Consider the following 17818-nt stretch of genomic DNA (forward strand, 5'->3'; position numbering starts at 1 on the left):
GCGTTGCAGATACAACTGGCTTCTCTCCATATGGGGGCTTATGGAAGAATGGCAATGTCCAGGCTTCCTCCTGCTGAGAGCCCCTGGGGACTGCAGCGTTCGTGTTTTATAACCGGGGAGGGCTTGATCTTGAATGACTGCTGCGATGAGAGGCACTCAGAGAGAATGTGGGTGACTTGGTATGATTACCTGTTCAGGGGAGACTTGATTTCCTCTGCGTTGCTCTGTGATGTGGTGCCAGCGATTGGATTGCAGCAGCTGCCTCTGCAATGAACACAGATGAGGAGCGTAGGAAGTATTTTTGACAAATTTCTTAGTCTGATGACCAGAAAAATCAAGATCAGTTTGGTTAGGGCAAGCTCTCCTTTTCTACTGACATATGTATGCGGAATCTACCTGTTTAGGGATCATTCCGTAAGAGACTATACGGTAAAGATACATAGCATTTAAAGAATATGTTCCAAAAGCATAACTTTGATGGGAAAAGGCGACTGTCTTCAGCATGTTGCAGAACATCACTGCTCGTTGTACAGCAGAGCTGCTGGTCAGCTGCAGCTTATAGACCTCAGGTTCATTAGGACCAGGCTTCCAGGGTGACAAGTCTGTGACTTGTAGTCTGTGGTTTTGATGTCTGATACTAAGAATGTTTGTATGTATGTTGGTCAGTAGATTAGCGAAATAAATATTGGTAAATAGGGACATTTGTCCATAGGCTTTGCCTGTTGTAGTTAATTTTATATGTAGTTTTTCTGAATAGAGGTTTCTCTCATAAATATTTTGTGATTTTTCAGCAGTAGTATTGCTAAAGGCAGCTGGCAAGTAGAACTAGATTAAGTGTTTTCATTTGATCAGTTTATTAGCTGAAACATGCAGATTTATGTTGACTGTATCCATTTGTGAATTTAGTTGAACTTGGCAAGTGTTTATGAAAAAGGAAATGGCAAGGCAAACATAAAAATATTATGACATTTAATGTAAAAATATTTTGACTTTTCAATTTTAACCATTTCTCAGCATTTAATTTATTCTAAAATTATCTCCTTTCCCAGTCAGTGAGAACAAAACCTTCTGCTTACCAGTGAAACAAAATGTTTTGATAGAATAATTTAGGTTGGAAAGGGGTCTCTGGAGCTCTGCAGTCCAACTTGCTGCTCAAAACAGGGCCAGCTCTCTAAAATTTGCCTTACTTTTTTTTGGGGGGGGAGTGTAATTTCTGACTTCCTTCTAGGACTGCAGCCTTTCAAAGGTGATTGATGCTGTCCTTGCATCGACAGTGGCTGGCTCCCTCAATATGTCTGATTGCAGCCTTTCTGCTCCTATGTATTTATATACGTCAAAAGCTTTGGAGGGCTGAGGGCAGACCTTGCCGCTGAATACCACAGCAAAGAAGGTATTGACTGAGCACTTCAGACCTTTTCAGCTTTGAATTTAAAAAGCTCAGTGTAGAACTGTTTCTGGGTTGTTTCTCGGGGCGCAGTTTTTGGTCCAAAAAAGCAAGGACATTTTCAGGTTGGCCCGAAGTGATTTTCTTTGCCTTCCCCTGACGTTTCCAATTTGTTCACTGAACCAAAAATGCCTCCTGTTTTTTTGTATTCCTCGGGTGCCAAATACAGTCTGTGCTGTGGCTGCACCCCTGTAGTCCAATTCCTGTTCTGCACACATCTGCATATAGCATAAATATTCACCGTAATGTCATAATATGATATACAGTGTATTATATTCTATCAGCTAGCATTCTTCAGTAGATAATCAGATGTGGCTTACGGAAGAGGAAATTCACAGGAAAGGTGCTTTTTCACATTCCATTTGTTTATATGCTGAAGGGATGTTTCTTTATGTGTTGGTGGGAGAGCAGATGTTTTGTGCATCATTTTTGACTATGTGGCTATTGCACAGTTGACTATAAATATAAAAGACTAAATTTGCTGATCCAGATGGCTGTCCTAGATTGGTGGTCTGATACAAAGAGTCTTTTTATTGTTTGCATGAAACCGTGTGTCTGTATTTGACACATCGTTAAAAGTCAGCATTGGTATAAAACTGGAAGCTGTTTTGCTTTGTAATGCTAGTGATGTTAAATGAGAAATTAGAAATCCTTTAATTCCAACTCATCACAGTAATATTTGCCACTTCTTTTACTCTCTACCTGCTTGAAATTACTACAGTGAGGTTAGGTGATATTAAAAGTGATCCAGTTGCCTGCAGGCTTGTACCAAATAGCTTGGTTTATAGGTAAAACATCAGTTACCTATTTGATATTAAGCATGCTTTGTGTTATACAAATGTTTATCAACTTTTAAAATTGGGCTTGGGAGCGAATGAAAGAGAACGCATCTATAAACACTTTGCTTCCTATAAAACAGGAGTTGAAGCATAGCAGCACTCAGTCATTTACTGAGGCTTTGAATTTATGTCCCTTTGTCTGATCCTTGCAGAATGATGTGCTTTGTAGTTCCGAGCAGCACCTCTGAAAATCAAGGTGCCATTGATGTCATGCAGGCTGCATTTATTAACACTGAACTGCAACCATTTAAGATACTGTTAATTGATCTTTGCAGTGAAAAAGCATCAGAAACTTGGCCATTGGTCCTGCAGAGTGTTACACAGTGCTTTATTTTAAAGACCCCATTGAGATCAGACTAATATGACACTTGTAGGTGAAAGTATTTATTTCTACGAAAAACAGACCCCTGAAGAATCAGTACTTTCAAGATTTGGGAACAGCAGCCTTCTGAAGTCTAGTTCTCATTCTCCAGGCTTGGCTATTGCCTTGAATAATCAGTCAAACCTTTCTTTCCCCACATAATTAATGGTCTCGGCGTGTGTGGCATTTGTTTTTCCTGACTGATTCTGCAGTGGGATTGCAAATCTTAATGAATCATCCTAAAGTGCCTTAACCTTTTTCATTTAAAAAACAAAATCCCAACACTTGCCCTCCAGCCAAAAACCCTTCTTGAGGGGAGTACTTACTCTCCTTGAAATCAAGGGAACTGTATAAAGCATAGGAATTTTTCCCTGGATAGTAGTTTCTCTCTGTATTGTGGCCTGTGTTAGTATTCTTGTGCTATGTCCTGAGAATCCATTTTCCTCAGCTGATTGACACTTGGGACTTGATGGTCTCTTCTAGTTATGTTATCTCTAAATACTCTGCTGCTGTGATAGTTTTAAAATAATATATTCACTGATGGTATGGACTACGTAAATGTTAGTAGTGCTAAAGCATTTGTTCAGCATAGGATCTGAATGCTTTCTAAACGTGTGGATTAATTCTCGCAGTGCTCTTGTGAACGATAGAAATGAGACCACAAAAACTGTGGTTTGCTCAACATTGTAGCGCTCTAGCTGTTTGTTGGCTAGAAATAAAGACATTGTGGGGAAAAATACATGGGGAGAGGTGTGTATAATCTACCCATCCCTGTAATGACCACTACCTCCTTGCCTAACAGACAACTGGAGAAGGCAGTAGAGACTGTGAGGGTTTTGTGTTGGTGGTTTTGGGGGTGTGTGCGCCTTCTAAAAGGCAACGAAGAAGTAACCTTTTCTCAGAGCAAAAGAACGTCTTTCCAGACTTGCGATGGAAAACAAAGTATGCTTGTCACTAAGCTTTCAACGGGAAATGAAACTGCTAGGGAGATATTTGTGACCGGCTTATGCCATTAATCAAATCCTACTGTTTTTACAACTTAGCCAGAGGCTGACACATACTATTGCTTGATAGTCAAACAACCCTATTGCTTAAATGTCTTTGGAACAGCTTGAACTAATACGTAATTCCAATACAACTAGATATTTTTTTTTATTTTCTAGAAACCTCACAATGCTGGCCATTACTACCATTTTAAGTGTGGTGTATAAGGATTGATAATCCTTGTAACCAAGATGGCTGATAAATATGCACAGGCATTGACTGATCTCAGGAGCTATAAAGTTTCCTTCCTTGTGCTCAGTTCATTATTTGTACTCTGACATTGCTGTCAGACCTGTGGTCTTTTTAAAGTGGGCACTGAATTCTCTGGGCAAGAAAAGGAGACCCCCAAACTCTAGTGGTACCTTGCGAGGAATAAGTCTACTTCCTGGTGGGAAGAGATCTGCTGCCCTTCTGTTTTCTTTTTCTCCTTATCTGTGGCTGTTTTAGGACGATTCCTTCCAGTTAATTTTCTGGTGTAAATTTGTCTAACTTTAGCGATACCAGGATTACATGTGGATGTTGTATGAAACATACAGGGTTTGTATGAAGGTGTATGTATGAAACTGAGTGATTCAGGAGGTATGTTTGAGAGGAAGGATGGCGTCACTTTGGATCTTAGATACTGTTTGTCATTCAGAGCTCGAGGGGCAAAGAGATACTGATATGTTTAAAGCCACCTGTGCTTAGCTTTACCATTCTCTCCCCTTCCTTTCCCAGGGCATTTTTTTCCTTTACATGCTCCTTAGCTGACATGAAAGCTGTGACTCTTCACATCTGAATTTCAAAGGGGTTCTCAATATTTGCCTCAGATGTCATCTTTATCTGTAAATCCTCAACTATCTTCAGTCTGCACTGCTGATCCCTCGGCTTTCCAGAAGTGTGTGATCCTTCCTTGATAGCTCCTTAACCTAAATAAGGAGTCCCTTGCCCATAGGTTTATGTATCATCTTTTATCCTTCTCATCAGGGTTTCTCAGTTCAGGTGAAAGGAGTCAGTGTGCGCTACCAGTAGACTGGAGACTGGTGGTGTCTGTAGAGCATCTGAGGGGGATTTTCATCAGTGGTCACAGATCTTGTTGCAGTGACTCAGGTGGGTTTCTGCTAGCGGGGTCCCAGGTTTTTTGGGGAGTATGCATTGTGATTACTGCAGAGAGGTTTTTGGAAATAGAAGGGTTCAGTGGCATTACCCAAATTATTTGCAGCTAGACTTCTAACCAGCTTCTTGGTTGTTGGATGTGTCTTAATCTTTAGAGTTTGTAGTCAGTACCGATCTGGATTCCAAATTCTAGTCAAGTTTTATCCAGTTTTGCTAAGTTTGCTAAAAGAAAAGGAAAACATTTATTCAAGAGGGTTCAAGCTTTTGCTGTGACACTTTGGGCAATATAACTATGTCTCAGTTTCTTCCCCATTAAATGTGGTCAGCTGTATCCCTCAACCTTATTTTAAGGATGCATTGGCATTGTAGCATCCTGGAAAAATGAGGAAAACTGTAAATGCTAAGATGTAAATGAAAGGCTTAGAGGATGACAACCAAAAAAAAAGAAAAAAAAAAAGGATTGAACAGCTCAAAGAGAAAGGACAAGGGGGCATTTGGAAAGACAGTTTTATGTCTCTAGTCATTGTATAGGTCAGTTCAGTAAAACTTTCCCATAAAGTGTTTTTACTTAGTCATACTTGTTATCTGGTACGTAACCTGGAAATGTATAGTCATTACTGAAATGTAGCTTACTTTAAATAGGTAATATGCATACTAGTGCTTTATCTATAAAATATGAAGAAGTTCAGTCAGGATAGTATAATCTGTGCTGCCATGTGGTTGCTATCTTGTGCTAACCATTCCTATTTAAAGGACAGGAGAATAGTCAGTGACTCTTCAAAAGGTAACAGCAGTTAAGGTCTCTATTCTGTTTTTTGCAAAAGACACCTCTTTGAGATGGTTAAGCTTTTAAATTCCTTTAAACACTCCAGTCTGCACTACAGATCCCTCAGTTTTCTGGAAGCATTTGATCCTTCCTCAATAGCTCCTTAATTAAAGAGACTCTTGCATGTAGGTCCAAGTACCACTTACCATCCTCCTCACCAGTTTCTCGCTTCGGGCAAAAGGGGCCAATGGGCATTACCAGTTATGCACACACAGTTTACCAGTAACACCTGAAAGCACAAGGTCTCCACTTGCAAATTTTGGTTGTTTTTTGTTAATAGTTTGATTTATATGCGTATGTTATTCTCCCTCCCAGTACATGTGGGGTTTTTGGTACACTTATAAATACTGGCTAATATGCAATGTAGAATTTAAAAACTACTTGGCTGGCACCATAGATCAAAAAAGAGTGGCAAAGTTCAGAATGGAAGTAGCGTTGCAAAAAAAGAAGTAAACCTCAAGAGCGCACGCAGTGTTCTGTACCCCCTGCAGAAGACTGGAATCCTGCTGGTGGTGAAATCAGTTAGACATAATTTCTGTGATGCTGACTGTTATGTTCTTAGAGGGAGGTTGAAACTAGTTCATGTCATAGTCTTTGTAACCACGAAGATAACTCTGCATGCATTTGTGACACCTCAGGCACTCAGGTGCCACAGGGAAAGGTACCTTAAATGAGAAAGAAATTTAGGTTCTCTGAATGCGTGATGCTGCTGGTCTTTGCCCTTGGTATCTGAGTAAAGAAGTGTTGGTAGCAGGACTGTCTGCTGTTCTCGCACTGTGCTGTTAGTGACAACATTTTTATTCATTTATTTTTTTAATGCAGTATTTGGGATTGGAGCTTCAAAGGCCTGGGTTTTTTCTCTGACTCAGATATGTATTCAACTGTCAAATGTGTCCTTGGGAAGGAGGCCCTTTCTTTGCCATTGTCTTCTGTGCCCTGAAAGAGGGAGACAAAGATCCTGTCCTGGTGTTAAGAAGTGGTCTGTGACAGGCGTATGTGTGCAGTTACTGTAAGGCACTGTATTGCCACATATCAGCTGATTTAGCTTACTTTCTAATCTCCTTGCTTTTCAGACTGAAATAAGAATTAGCTGCTCTAATACTTAAAAACAAACAAAAAACTCTCACAAAAACCACTACAACAATGGTCAGATCATTCCAAAATTCAAATAATGTCTTCCAATGAAGTAATAGAGGCAATTAGAGCATGAGAAGGCTCACAGAATAGGGTGATACAAGCTTCTCCAGCCTGCTCTAATGTGGTCCCTTACTAACATAAGAAAAGAGCTTTTGGGGGTACCTGATTTACAGACTCATACATTTATTCATGTTTTTTTCCCCTCTGACTTAAGTAGTTTGATTCTCATCCAGGCAGTAAGCAGTCAAATTATTTCATCGCCATCCCTACATGATAAATGATATGGCTCACTCCAGTTGCCTCAGCTTCATCTCCAGCATCTTTTTCTCACTATAATTATAATTGATCCACTTGCTTTGTAGCATTTATTGGGAGATTTGAAACTAAACAGGAAGAGAAACTCCAGTTGTCTTACTGTTTGTAGTGCAGTTCTTCTGTGTTTCAAATAAGGTACGTGAGTGGGATTAGTGAGAAGCTGTTTGGATTTGGTACCTGTACTATTATATCTACCCAGGAATAAACAGAAGATTTAAATATCTGATGTTGTCACACCTGTATCTTGCTTTGATTAGCACTGCATCACTGGAAAGCTAATAAAATGTGAAGCTATCTTAGAACACGATTTCTTTACCTCTTCATTACTGTTGTGGTCTTCAAAAGTCTGTGTGTAACTGTTGCTGTAATAGTTGGTTGTAAAATACTGTCCTACGGTAAAACTTTGTGAGGTTTTGCATGTTTCTTGAGCCGTAGACTCATTTCGTGGGTGGCAGGCTGCATCCATGAAACGAACATACCTGAAAACAACAGGTATTTGCTATTAAGAGGGTGAATCCGGGGTGAAGTTCTAGAGTTACTTTATTCATCACCGAGGTATAGTTGTCTTCAAAGCAAAGTGTAGCAGCAGGCACAACTCCTTTGTACTCGTACGAAACCGCTGGTGCAGGAGCTGTAGTGAGCTCGCTCGCTGCCATCCCTGTGGCAGGAGCTGCTCCCCCCGGCACCTCACGGCTCCGTTGATTTACACCAACAGCCCTCCTGAGCTTTGCTCTCTGGAAGTCTCACGTGCACAAATATTTCCTTTGACAAATCGTCAATGAGTCACAGGACAGCAGCTTCTGAGTTCTTTGTACCTATGCTAAAGCTGTTGTTGCCCCGATCTGTCAGGAAGAGATGTCTATAGTGTTCTGGCCAAGGTGGAGGGTTTCACACGACAGCCCCCTCTAAAAACAAAGGTAGAGCTGGCCTGACTCAAATCACTTTGAAGTTGATTTAATTAAACTGTTTCAAACCTTAATTTTAAAAGCATGAATACTTGATTATTTTTTTTCATACTTCCATGTCCTTTTTTGACCTCCCAGCTGGTTGTGAATTTAAAATAAACCCCCTTTCCTTAAAAGTGGAAATAGGTCCCCCAATAAAAATGGGAAGCCATCTATTACCATTAAAAATGGATAATATCTTGAACAGATAATAAAAACCTTAGTTTTAAATGCTGAAAACTTTTCCATTTTGCTTGAAGCTGAGACAGTTTGAACGTTTTCGAAGCAGAATAAAATTTTCTTTGGAAGGATTGAAACATCCTTTCACTGAAATTGTAATCTCCTATTTAAACGCTTCTGGGGGGTGTGACATTCTTGTTAACCCAAATGTTTTCCTGATGTCTGTTACAAACGATTCTACTGTAGAGATACACACAGTTATGTAGTCTCTAAAAGTGTTAAAATTCAATAGCAATGAAATTGAGGGAAACAAGTACCACCCACTGCCCCTGATGGAGGAACCTAGAGACAAGTGTGATTTGTGCCAGGTGTGACCTGTACCATACATGCAATCAAATTGTCTCTTTTTTGTTTCTAATCACAAATTACATATACATTGAGTAAAAGACACACAGCATGATTTCTGCACTGAGTTTTAAGAGCCCTGCGAACAAGCTGCAGTCATGATGAATGCTGCCTGAATCCGTATTGAGTCTTACTACAGCCATTGTCCAGGGTGTCTGTAAATGATCATTCAGTATGGTGCTATGTGTATTTATAGCAAAAGCAAGGAACATTTTGTTTTATTTTTAAATAAGCGCTTTTTCTTTTGTGAGGACATTTTAAAACAGATTGTATTCAAACAGTTAAACCAGCTTAACTTTTTTTTGGGGGTCAAATTTATAGGGGTATTTTTCTGAGCTAAATAATAGGATGTTCTTGCTATGTTTCATTTATTTGCTGAGTTAATTCCATGCACTTGATTAGTATGGCTCTTGGGGGGAGGGGAGGGAATTCTTATCTGCACCTCTGAGGCTAATTGAGTCTGTGGCCATTTAAAGGATTGTGTAGGCACTTTTTATTGCTGTACAAATGTGAATAATTAAGCTTTGCTTCTGGGTAGGTTGGTGTAAATCATGCTCAATTTTATTGATTTCCCAATGAAGCCATGTTGTAAAGCTGTAAACATAACTTTTCTGTAAGCCTTCTAAAAGCATTTGTTTCTTAAGTGTATGCTATGTTTTGTTTAATGTGGGGTAGCACACGGAGATGATCCTCTTCCTTGAGGAAATGGAAAGGTTGGTGCAGGTAAGGTCCCCATTAAAGATTGTGACCATCTCCAGGGAAGTGCAACTGCTTATTCCTTGTTGGCAGCCAATGTTTTCTTGAAAAGGGGGATTCTAAAGCCTGTATATGAGCAAAACAAGTGTGTATATATGTAAATATTTATTGATCTCTCTCGGCTATCTATATAAAAGTCTGCAATGTACCAAAAGTCTGGGGTTGCCAGTTGTTTCCTAGCAATTAACAATGCTCCTGGAGTCGGACAGCAGATCCTGGTCAAGAAAAAGACCTTCCTGAAACTCTGTGTCCATGCTAGTGCTGCCTGGGAAAAAAACCAACAAAATTTACACTACTGACTTATACTCAACCAAGAGCAAAAAATATTGAAGGTTTTCAGAGCAGCTCCCAGCTCTGCATTTGAGCCATGCATGTGTTTTGATATTCACCCCATCTTTTGTAGGAACTCATATCAAGAAGCCATAAACGTGTGTGAATAGTTTGGCAGTGTCTCTGACCTTACACCCTCCTTCCCCTGACCTTGTTCAAACCTACCTGTAGAATTTGTGATTAAATATCCTTGGACCTAGAATATATGGAAAAAAAGAATTCTTTGTTTAATATGGTAACAGCTCCATAAAATACCTGCCATATTGCATATCTGTGCATGATTATTTCATGTATGTTAGTAAATAACTGTCTTATATAAACAGGCTACGTATCTTCCAAAGCAGTGTTAGTATCACTAGGGATGAGAAACAAGCGAAACTTTTTGATATTGGATGAGAGCAGATGCAGAACATAACATTTTGATGTAGTGTCTTTGGGTGATGTTTCATTAACTGCCAAACATTATTTTTGTAAAAGTTTTCCAGTTCTTTCCTTTGGCTTCATAACCTCCCTCCTCTGTGCCACATTTTTAGGGCTACAATGAAGAATCCCACTCTACAGTTGTACTAGTCACAGCTGAATATTCTTCAGAGAATCGCTAAATAGTGTCTATATAGGGTGGATTGGTTTCTTGCAAGCTTTGAGATAAACTGTCTAGCTTGCCTTGTGATTCATTCTCATGTTTTACAAATCTGTGTGCACCCATCTTTCACAGTGGATCACAACTTTTCTGATCATCATGTAAAAGTGTAAGTAAAAACAACTCAATGCCTCCTCCCCACCCCATCCCCCCCCCAAAAAATAATAAAAAAATAATAAAAAAATTGGGATGGGGTCGGTGGAGAACCTTCCCATTCCCAGCCCCTCTCTGCCTTGAAATGCTGATGGCTGAACAAAGCTGAGATGGTAGCTGAGCATTTTAATTACAAGAAAAAAGCAGATAAAAGCCTGTTATTGTTACTGAGGGTCTTCTCTAAAAAGCATTATTATATCGTTGTAGAATTAGTTCTCATTGTAATGAGGGAAAAGCCTTTTTCATGCTCATCAAATCTGGTGGTGTCCTTTCTGGTTGTCTCTTCTGCTGTTCTGTAGACCTGAATGTTTCACCTCTTCTGTAATGTTGGATAAGATATGCAATAGTGAGATAGCCTGGTTTCATGAAGGTCATTTTAATCATAGAAACGGATCAGATAATGACAGCCTGCACCAAGGGTAAAACCATGCTTTTTTAAGGTTTTTTATCTACCTGTGAGGAACTGGTGAGGGGGTTAAACCCTCTTCCTCCATTGCCTTTCATAGGAGGGAGGTTCTGTGTGCTGTTAACCTCTGAGGATGGGTAACAGCTGGTGTTTTCAGAGCTATTGTTTTAACTGCATCTCTCTGACCAATTGTTTGTTCTAAATGAGTGAGTTCTTGGGGGCCAGATGGAAAGCATCTTGGCATTTTCAGAAGGCATGAACTGATTTTGCCTCTTTATACTTCAGTATATTTATTCTTGGCACTTCTGCAAAGTCTATTTGGACCAAGCTATTAATTAGCACTAGTGCAACTTTGATATTGAGGTAATGATTGGGACACCCTGGGCAGATGGGAGGGTGTTCTTCCATGTTTGAAAGAGTATACTAGTTGTTTTTTATGAACAATATGCAAACAAATTTTGAGTAGATGTCAAAGTAGATGATGAGTAGCTGAGAGCACGAGGAGGAGTCACTGCAGCTGAATCAATATTTGCTGGAGAAGCTTGTAACTACAACTGGACTGGTGTCCAGAGTATGGTGATGCCTGAGAGAAGTGTTTTTGCTTCAGATTGAGTAGTGTTTGCCACTGCAAAGCACCAAAGGGCTACGCACTAGACTGGCTCATTTGAGTTTGAAAGTGAGAGGTAGTGATCAATTCTGTACGATGTACGGTTCCGAAGGAAGACATTAGGAAGGAGGATGTAATGACCAAGAAGGCCAGAGACACCAACAGGAGTAATGCTCTGGCAGTTTAACTATTAAGTTGTTGCTACAGTAGAAACTTTTTCTTATTATTTTTCCTGCTAAGTGGCCTTTTAATCATCTGATGCATAAAAATTAAATTAATTGCAGAAATTACCTAATGTCCAACTGCCATCTCATCAAAAGTATTATAAATAGAAAATGTTTCCAGGCATCCAGCTTGTAACATTGCTCCACAAGTTCCTGGTCTTTCCTTGTCTTTTATCATAAAAGACTGCTGCACAAAGGGAAGACATAAATCCTTGACTTTTTTTTTTTATCCTCTGTCCAGCTGACCTTCTGTTTTGCTTCCTCCTACATCTGCATTATCCTAGTTGAAGGGTGATGTAGGTGCAGATAGCTTGAAAGGAGGAAAAAAGCCCCAAACCGCAAGACGACAAAAACCCCACCAACCTCGGTCTAAACACTTTGTTTTGGGTGTTTAGCTGCAAGACCACAGAAATGCCTTGCTGGGTAGGAGACAATACTTAGGGAGAGCATTATCCTTCTGCTATGTGGCCCGTTTTCTGTTTTCCCCAGCATCTGCAACTGTTGGATTAGGACTCTTCAAGTCATCTTTTAGAAACTGATCACACATAAATGTCTATATAATAACAGCATATATAGTAATCATGCTTAAGGAAGTGAAGTTTGGCATCCAAACGTGGGAGTCCCTCTATACACAATTCCTGGAACCACACAGAATTCAGTGGGAGCTTACACAGGGAACATCAACTCACTTGCATGCTGTCTGTTGAAAAATGTGGGCACACTTTTGCTACTTTTCATGTCAGCCCAGCTGCTATGTAAATGCCTCGAAAGAATTGAGGAAGAAAACAGCTTGAATAGAGTAAAATAATGTTTAACACTTTTCTTTTTCTTTAATGCAAATATGCCTAGTTTGAAATACTTAGCCAAATGCTCTTGAGCACGTTCATGTATTGAATTTTTCTGTACAGTGTTATTTGGGTAAGCCTACCAAAACAAACCAATACCCATTGTTGCATACAAAACAGAGGCTTGTGAGTGAACAAAAGTATTAAGACCTCCTTTTTTTTCTTTCTTTTTTTTTTTTTTTTTTTTATACTGATCGTATATTAAATTGGCTGATCAAGTCATGGACTTAAATAGCATGACATAGTTTGCATCTGCAATGCTTGATTTTCTAATGTATTAGCCCAAATAGCCCAAATTATTAACTAGTTACTTTTAAATAGCAATCTCATTTGTAGATAACCTTATTCATTTGGGAAAAAAAAGTCAGAAAGCTGAAACTTTTTACTTATTTGAGACTTGGTTAAACTACAATTTCTGAGAATCCAGTCATATAACTTCTGTGGGTGTTTTGTTTTGGAAGTGTTAAGGTGGGCATCAAGATAACAATGAGAAGCCAAACCAACTCATTTTGGCTGACCTCTATTTTGTCAGGCTAGGGCTGAAAAGTGGGAACTTGCAGCAACTGTGAGTTACTCAACCATGTTGAATGCAGAGCTGCTGCATGGAAAGTGTATTGTCAGCTGAACAGTCAGCACACCTGAGTATTTCTCTTGGCTGAGTCCTCCAGAGCTCTAATGGACCTGTGGAAAAGTAATGCTTTTTAAAAAAGCATTTTCTGCCCCTTCCTTCCCTCTCCCTCCATGCTTTCAGGTGGTATTATAGAAACACACAGGTCCAGACAAACTCCTTTATCTTCCTACCTGGGAAGTGGCTGTGTGGGCTACAGTAACTAGTGCAGTATATTTTGATGTAGGCAATAATTTTGCTGGCCATCCAGAGACATCATTTTGTGATATATGTTCTGGGATAAAATGTGCTCACTTGCTGATGTAAATCTATGTACAGTCCCTGGATATTTTTCCTATCCCTTCTTTTGCTTCTATCTCACTGTGAAATATGCTAGTCTTACTTGCTAGTCAAGTCCATGACGCAGATCAGAGTGGGTGCAACGCATTGTGCAGAGTTTCACCTGAATTTGTGTACATTTTATTCTGTGTTAGGTAACCAGTCCAACTAGAAAAAAAAAAAAATGCTGTTCAAAGGCTGTCTGAATAAAGAGATTGATTTGCTTGTGCTGAAAAAACACAGAGAAATAATCTGCGTATTTGATATTAGTTTTACCAGTGCAGTAAGCTGAGCTGTAGTAATGCCTTGTTGTCCCTGTTCTGCCTCTTTTAATATGTTAAACATGTCTTGCTTTTTCTTTCTTGGGTTCCCCTTTGGCCAGTTTGGGCAATGGGCCCAGACCCAATGCACAACATGTTCTGCTGTCCTCCTCCTGCATTTCTCTGACATACTTGGATCAAGAGACACTCTAGCACTGTACTGAAATGAGCATAGATGCTTTCAATTTAGCACACACCATTATTCAATTTCACTTACCATTTGACATGAGTGAGGTGTTCCAGTCCTGTAATCTGAACAATTAATGTTTTAAGTAATTGCCTGTCAACTGTGATGGGTGAGCAGCAAAACTGGACAAATATGGGTAGCACTAGTGCTATTTTCCCAGGAGCATTGTTTGCCAGGGCAACTGTCAGGGCGACTGTCATTTTACCTTTTGAAGAAGAAAGGACTCCTCTTTCCCTTTTGACCTGTAATTCAGAGGGTGAAGTAAGTACTTTATAGCCAGGCTGCTTTGCCAAAGAACCTTAAAGCAAATAACCAGGTTGGTGAGTGGTTGTCTTTCTGAGGTTTTGCATTAAAAAAAAAATAAAAATTTTTTTTGGGGTAGTGGTGATTGAGGTTTTCTGGGGGTTGGGGTGTTACTGTGTTTTTTTTAATCTTTTTATTATTTTTTGAGGTGAAAGACTGAAACCAACCTGGTGTTCGATACCTAAGTGTTGAGAGATCAGTGTGATTAGCTTTGAAAAGAATCCCAAACACCTTGGGGCTGCTATAAATCCAGATTGTTAGGAGATCAAAATTCAGATCTAATGACTCCACTCCAGAGACATTTCAGTCACCACCTTGTTTTTTTCTAATACTGCAGTGCCCTGTACAATGAGAACCATAGCATAAGAAAAAATTCTATCCCTGTTTTAAATGCCTGTGACCCCTGGGCTCTGTGGAGGAGGGCACTTCACCCAGTAGAAGGGTTTGTGACCCTGACTCCCTCTGAGCTGGGAAGGTGTAGGTGTGAGAGGTGATTACAGGTTATAATGCACCTACACAATGTACTCGTCTGTATCACACCAGGTTGATTTTGGTGACTTTTCCCATTGAACAAATACTAAACTAATTGTGGGTCTGGCTCTAACTGTCATACCTCTCCTCATCCCCAGGCAAAGGACCTGAAACACTTTATGCTGGACAGAAACTCAATGATAATGAGTGGCACACGGTCCGGGTAGTTCGGCGAGGAAAGAGCCTCAAGCTGATGGTGGATGATGATGTTGCTGAGGGTAAGTGTAATGTATGAGTACTTTTTTCTCATTATTTTTGTGCTTTTGTTCCCAGTCTCTTCTCTGCCGTTACACCTATTACCCCTGATCTTGTGTGTATCCTCTTTACTAACCCTCCCTTCATGTTACTTTTTGTGTCAGTTCTGAAAGACTGTTCTTAGCCAGCACCAGATACTTGTGACAACTGCAATGATACAAAACATGGGGTTAGGGATGCAGCGGTGCTAAGCAGTACTGTCTCTGGTGCCAGGCTGTTTGGGGTATGCTGTCAGTATACATCATTCCCGAGCTGCAATTGCAGCTGTTTCCAATGCTGTGGAATCAAAACCAAGGCTCCCTAAAGCGTTCCTTTGCACAAACTTTTCCTTGATGGTAGACCTGCATTTGGCCGATGTGGTAGAGAATATGGATTTCTATCTCTGCTGTTTGGTTTTAGTTTTGGTTTTTTTGTTGTTTGTTTGGGTCGTCCTCCCCCAGGTTCTTGTGCTTGTGGCTCAGATTCATCCAGAAGAAAAAGCAGCTAGGGAAGTTTGTTCCCCACTTTGTTTTAGAGGTTAGAGAGGACCCTGACTCATCAGAATATATTGTATCATAACATATAGGGTGTATCAGTCCCTTTTTTTTTTTCTTTCCTTTTCTTTTTTTTTTTTTTTCCTTTTCCTTTCCTGCATTTCCTGACAGCTTTTTGAGGAGAAACATAGTTGAAGGGGGGAAGAAAAGATCAACGACTTGGGAAAGCTGGTGCTTTAGATTGATCTTTTCTTCATCACAAAATTATAAAGGTGATACTTTTCTGGTCTATTTCTCCACAGCTGCAAGAGACAGAAACTTACTTTTCTTTTTTCAAAGGTCTTAAAATTCTTATAGCTGTATATAACAGTAGGAAATGGGGTTTTTGAGGAAAACACTAGCAGCCTGAAGGCTGAGAGTAGCATCACAAAGAATGGTAACTCTGGATGTGACATTGGTATGGGTGTGTGTGTTTAGTTGTGACCCATGCTGTTGTGTCAAATGCTGATGTCCTTTGTTCTGAGTAGCTTCTCCTCAGAAGGCAACTAGAAGGAATGGCTGCTGTAGGCAATCCTGGAGTACTATATCCTATCTCTGCAAAAAGTTCTTTGTGATAATTAGATTATGTGGAAAGACATGAGTCGGGATTTTGAAATAAAGCGCATAGAAGTGTGATTGCAGGAAAATGACTCTATGTATTTTCCCTCTGAAGTAAACATACGCTGTGCTATATAGGCTGAGAATTTGCAAGAAAGAATTGGAAACATATGAAAGAAAAATCTTTCCCTCTCCTTGTTGGAATTGATGGAGGCTTGGTCAACATTCGGTTTTAGGAAAATTAAATTTTATTTAAGAGGGAACTTTCTGAATTGATTAAATATGTTGGTAAAGGCTTCATCCTGATTACTTCTGCATTTAAGAACAGTTCTTCTGGATATCCTTTTTTAGCAAGCACCATGAGGTGGCACTCTCTGCATTACCAACTCAATCCGCAGAAAGCCATCTGGTTTTGAAGCCTCCTTTCCACGAAACTGAGTTTATAAATAATAATGATACAATCCTATACTAAAATAGGATGTGCATATGCACATGTATATGAATTACATAATTAAAGATGCATTACAGCTAAAAATATCTGTTAAAAGAATGCCATCATGGCAAAGTCAAAAGTCAGAAAAACCAGAGTTAAAATTTTTCTATGCAATTTGCATCCCACTTCCTTGGGCAGATGATACAGTCTTCAATGATGCGGTCACATAGATTTTTCCACAGGATTCTCGCTATCTTAGGCATAGATCAGAAGTCTAAATTGGGCCCCCAGCAAAAAATAAACAGCTTATTTGATTGTCACCTTCTTTCTTATTGCTTGCTTGGAATGATGTACGCCAGCTAAATTTTGCTCTAAATATAGAGCTGTTGTTTTTCTATGTGTGTGTGTTTGTTGTGTGCTACTCATCAACATGTTTATGCAGAACTAAGAAGCTGTAACTGGATTTATTCCCCTGTCTATGTTATACGAAGTGAGTAGGCATCTTTTTCCTGTTTTACAAGTTTGGAAACAAGGCACCAGAATAAAGCTGGATGTATTTGGAACCAATTTGGCATGATTTTTTTCAGTCATTTGCATGCACAAATATTCAGCATGTCTGTAAATTGGATCCTGTAAATTAGCTCAGCCCTTCTACTTGGAGAATTAAGTCTAGACAGTTAATGACCACCTATGAAAAATATGTAATGAAGCGACTGACTTGGCTTCTTGCAGGATATCTAAGACAAAGTCAGAATCCAGTTCCTCTGGACAGCATTTTTCTGCTTAATTGCAAAACCCTCCTCCCACATTCCCCCCAGTCTCAGAACATCAGTGATAAATGAGACACAAATATAGCAGTCGTGTTCCTCCCTACAACATCTTCCTAGCACCCAAATACCGCAGCGGAGGCTGGATTTTTTTTCTGTCTGCTACCACTTGAACTGGAGAGCTGCTGATTGCTGTAGTAGTTACAAATACAATACAGTGGAGGAATTAGGGGTGAACTCTGCAGGTGTTCAGAAAATTAGAAAATACTGGATTTCACTCCTTAATTTCTTAGGAAAATACATCTCTGTCCTGATTCTGGTCTTGTATTGTCATATCCTTTTCAGCTTTTCACTGAACTTCTCCTAATTTTCAGCACTACCTCTACTATCACAGTCCTATTGATCCTAAGCCAGTCCCAGTTTTGTCATTTCTCACCTTTCCTAAAATTCTGGGT

General features: G+C 39.6%; 1 protein-coding gene across 34 annotated transcripts in view; it reads left to right on the top strand.

Annotated features, from left to right (window-relative positions):
- Window positions 1-17818, top strand: part of NRXN3 (neurexin 3) — a 1021208-nt gene that overhangs the window by 432504 nt on the left and 570886 nt on the right. For all 34 annotated transcript variants that reach the window (XM_040600857.1, XM_040600858.1, XM_040600879.1 and 31 more), the window contains one exon: window positions 14937-15056. In XM_040600857.1, coding sequence (XP_040456791.1) covers window positions 14937-15056 — 120 coding nt within the window. The remainder of the gene's footprint in view (window positions 1-14936; window positions 15057-17818) is intronic.

Source organism: Falco naumanni, chromosome 7, assembly GCF_017639655.2.
Source record: "Falco naumanni isolate bFalNau1 chromosome 7, bFalNau1.pat, whole genome shotgun sequence".
Classification (NCBI taxonomy): Eukaryota; Metazoa; Chordata; class Aves; order Falconiformes; family Falconidae; genus Falco; species Falco naumanni.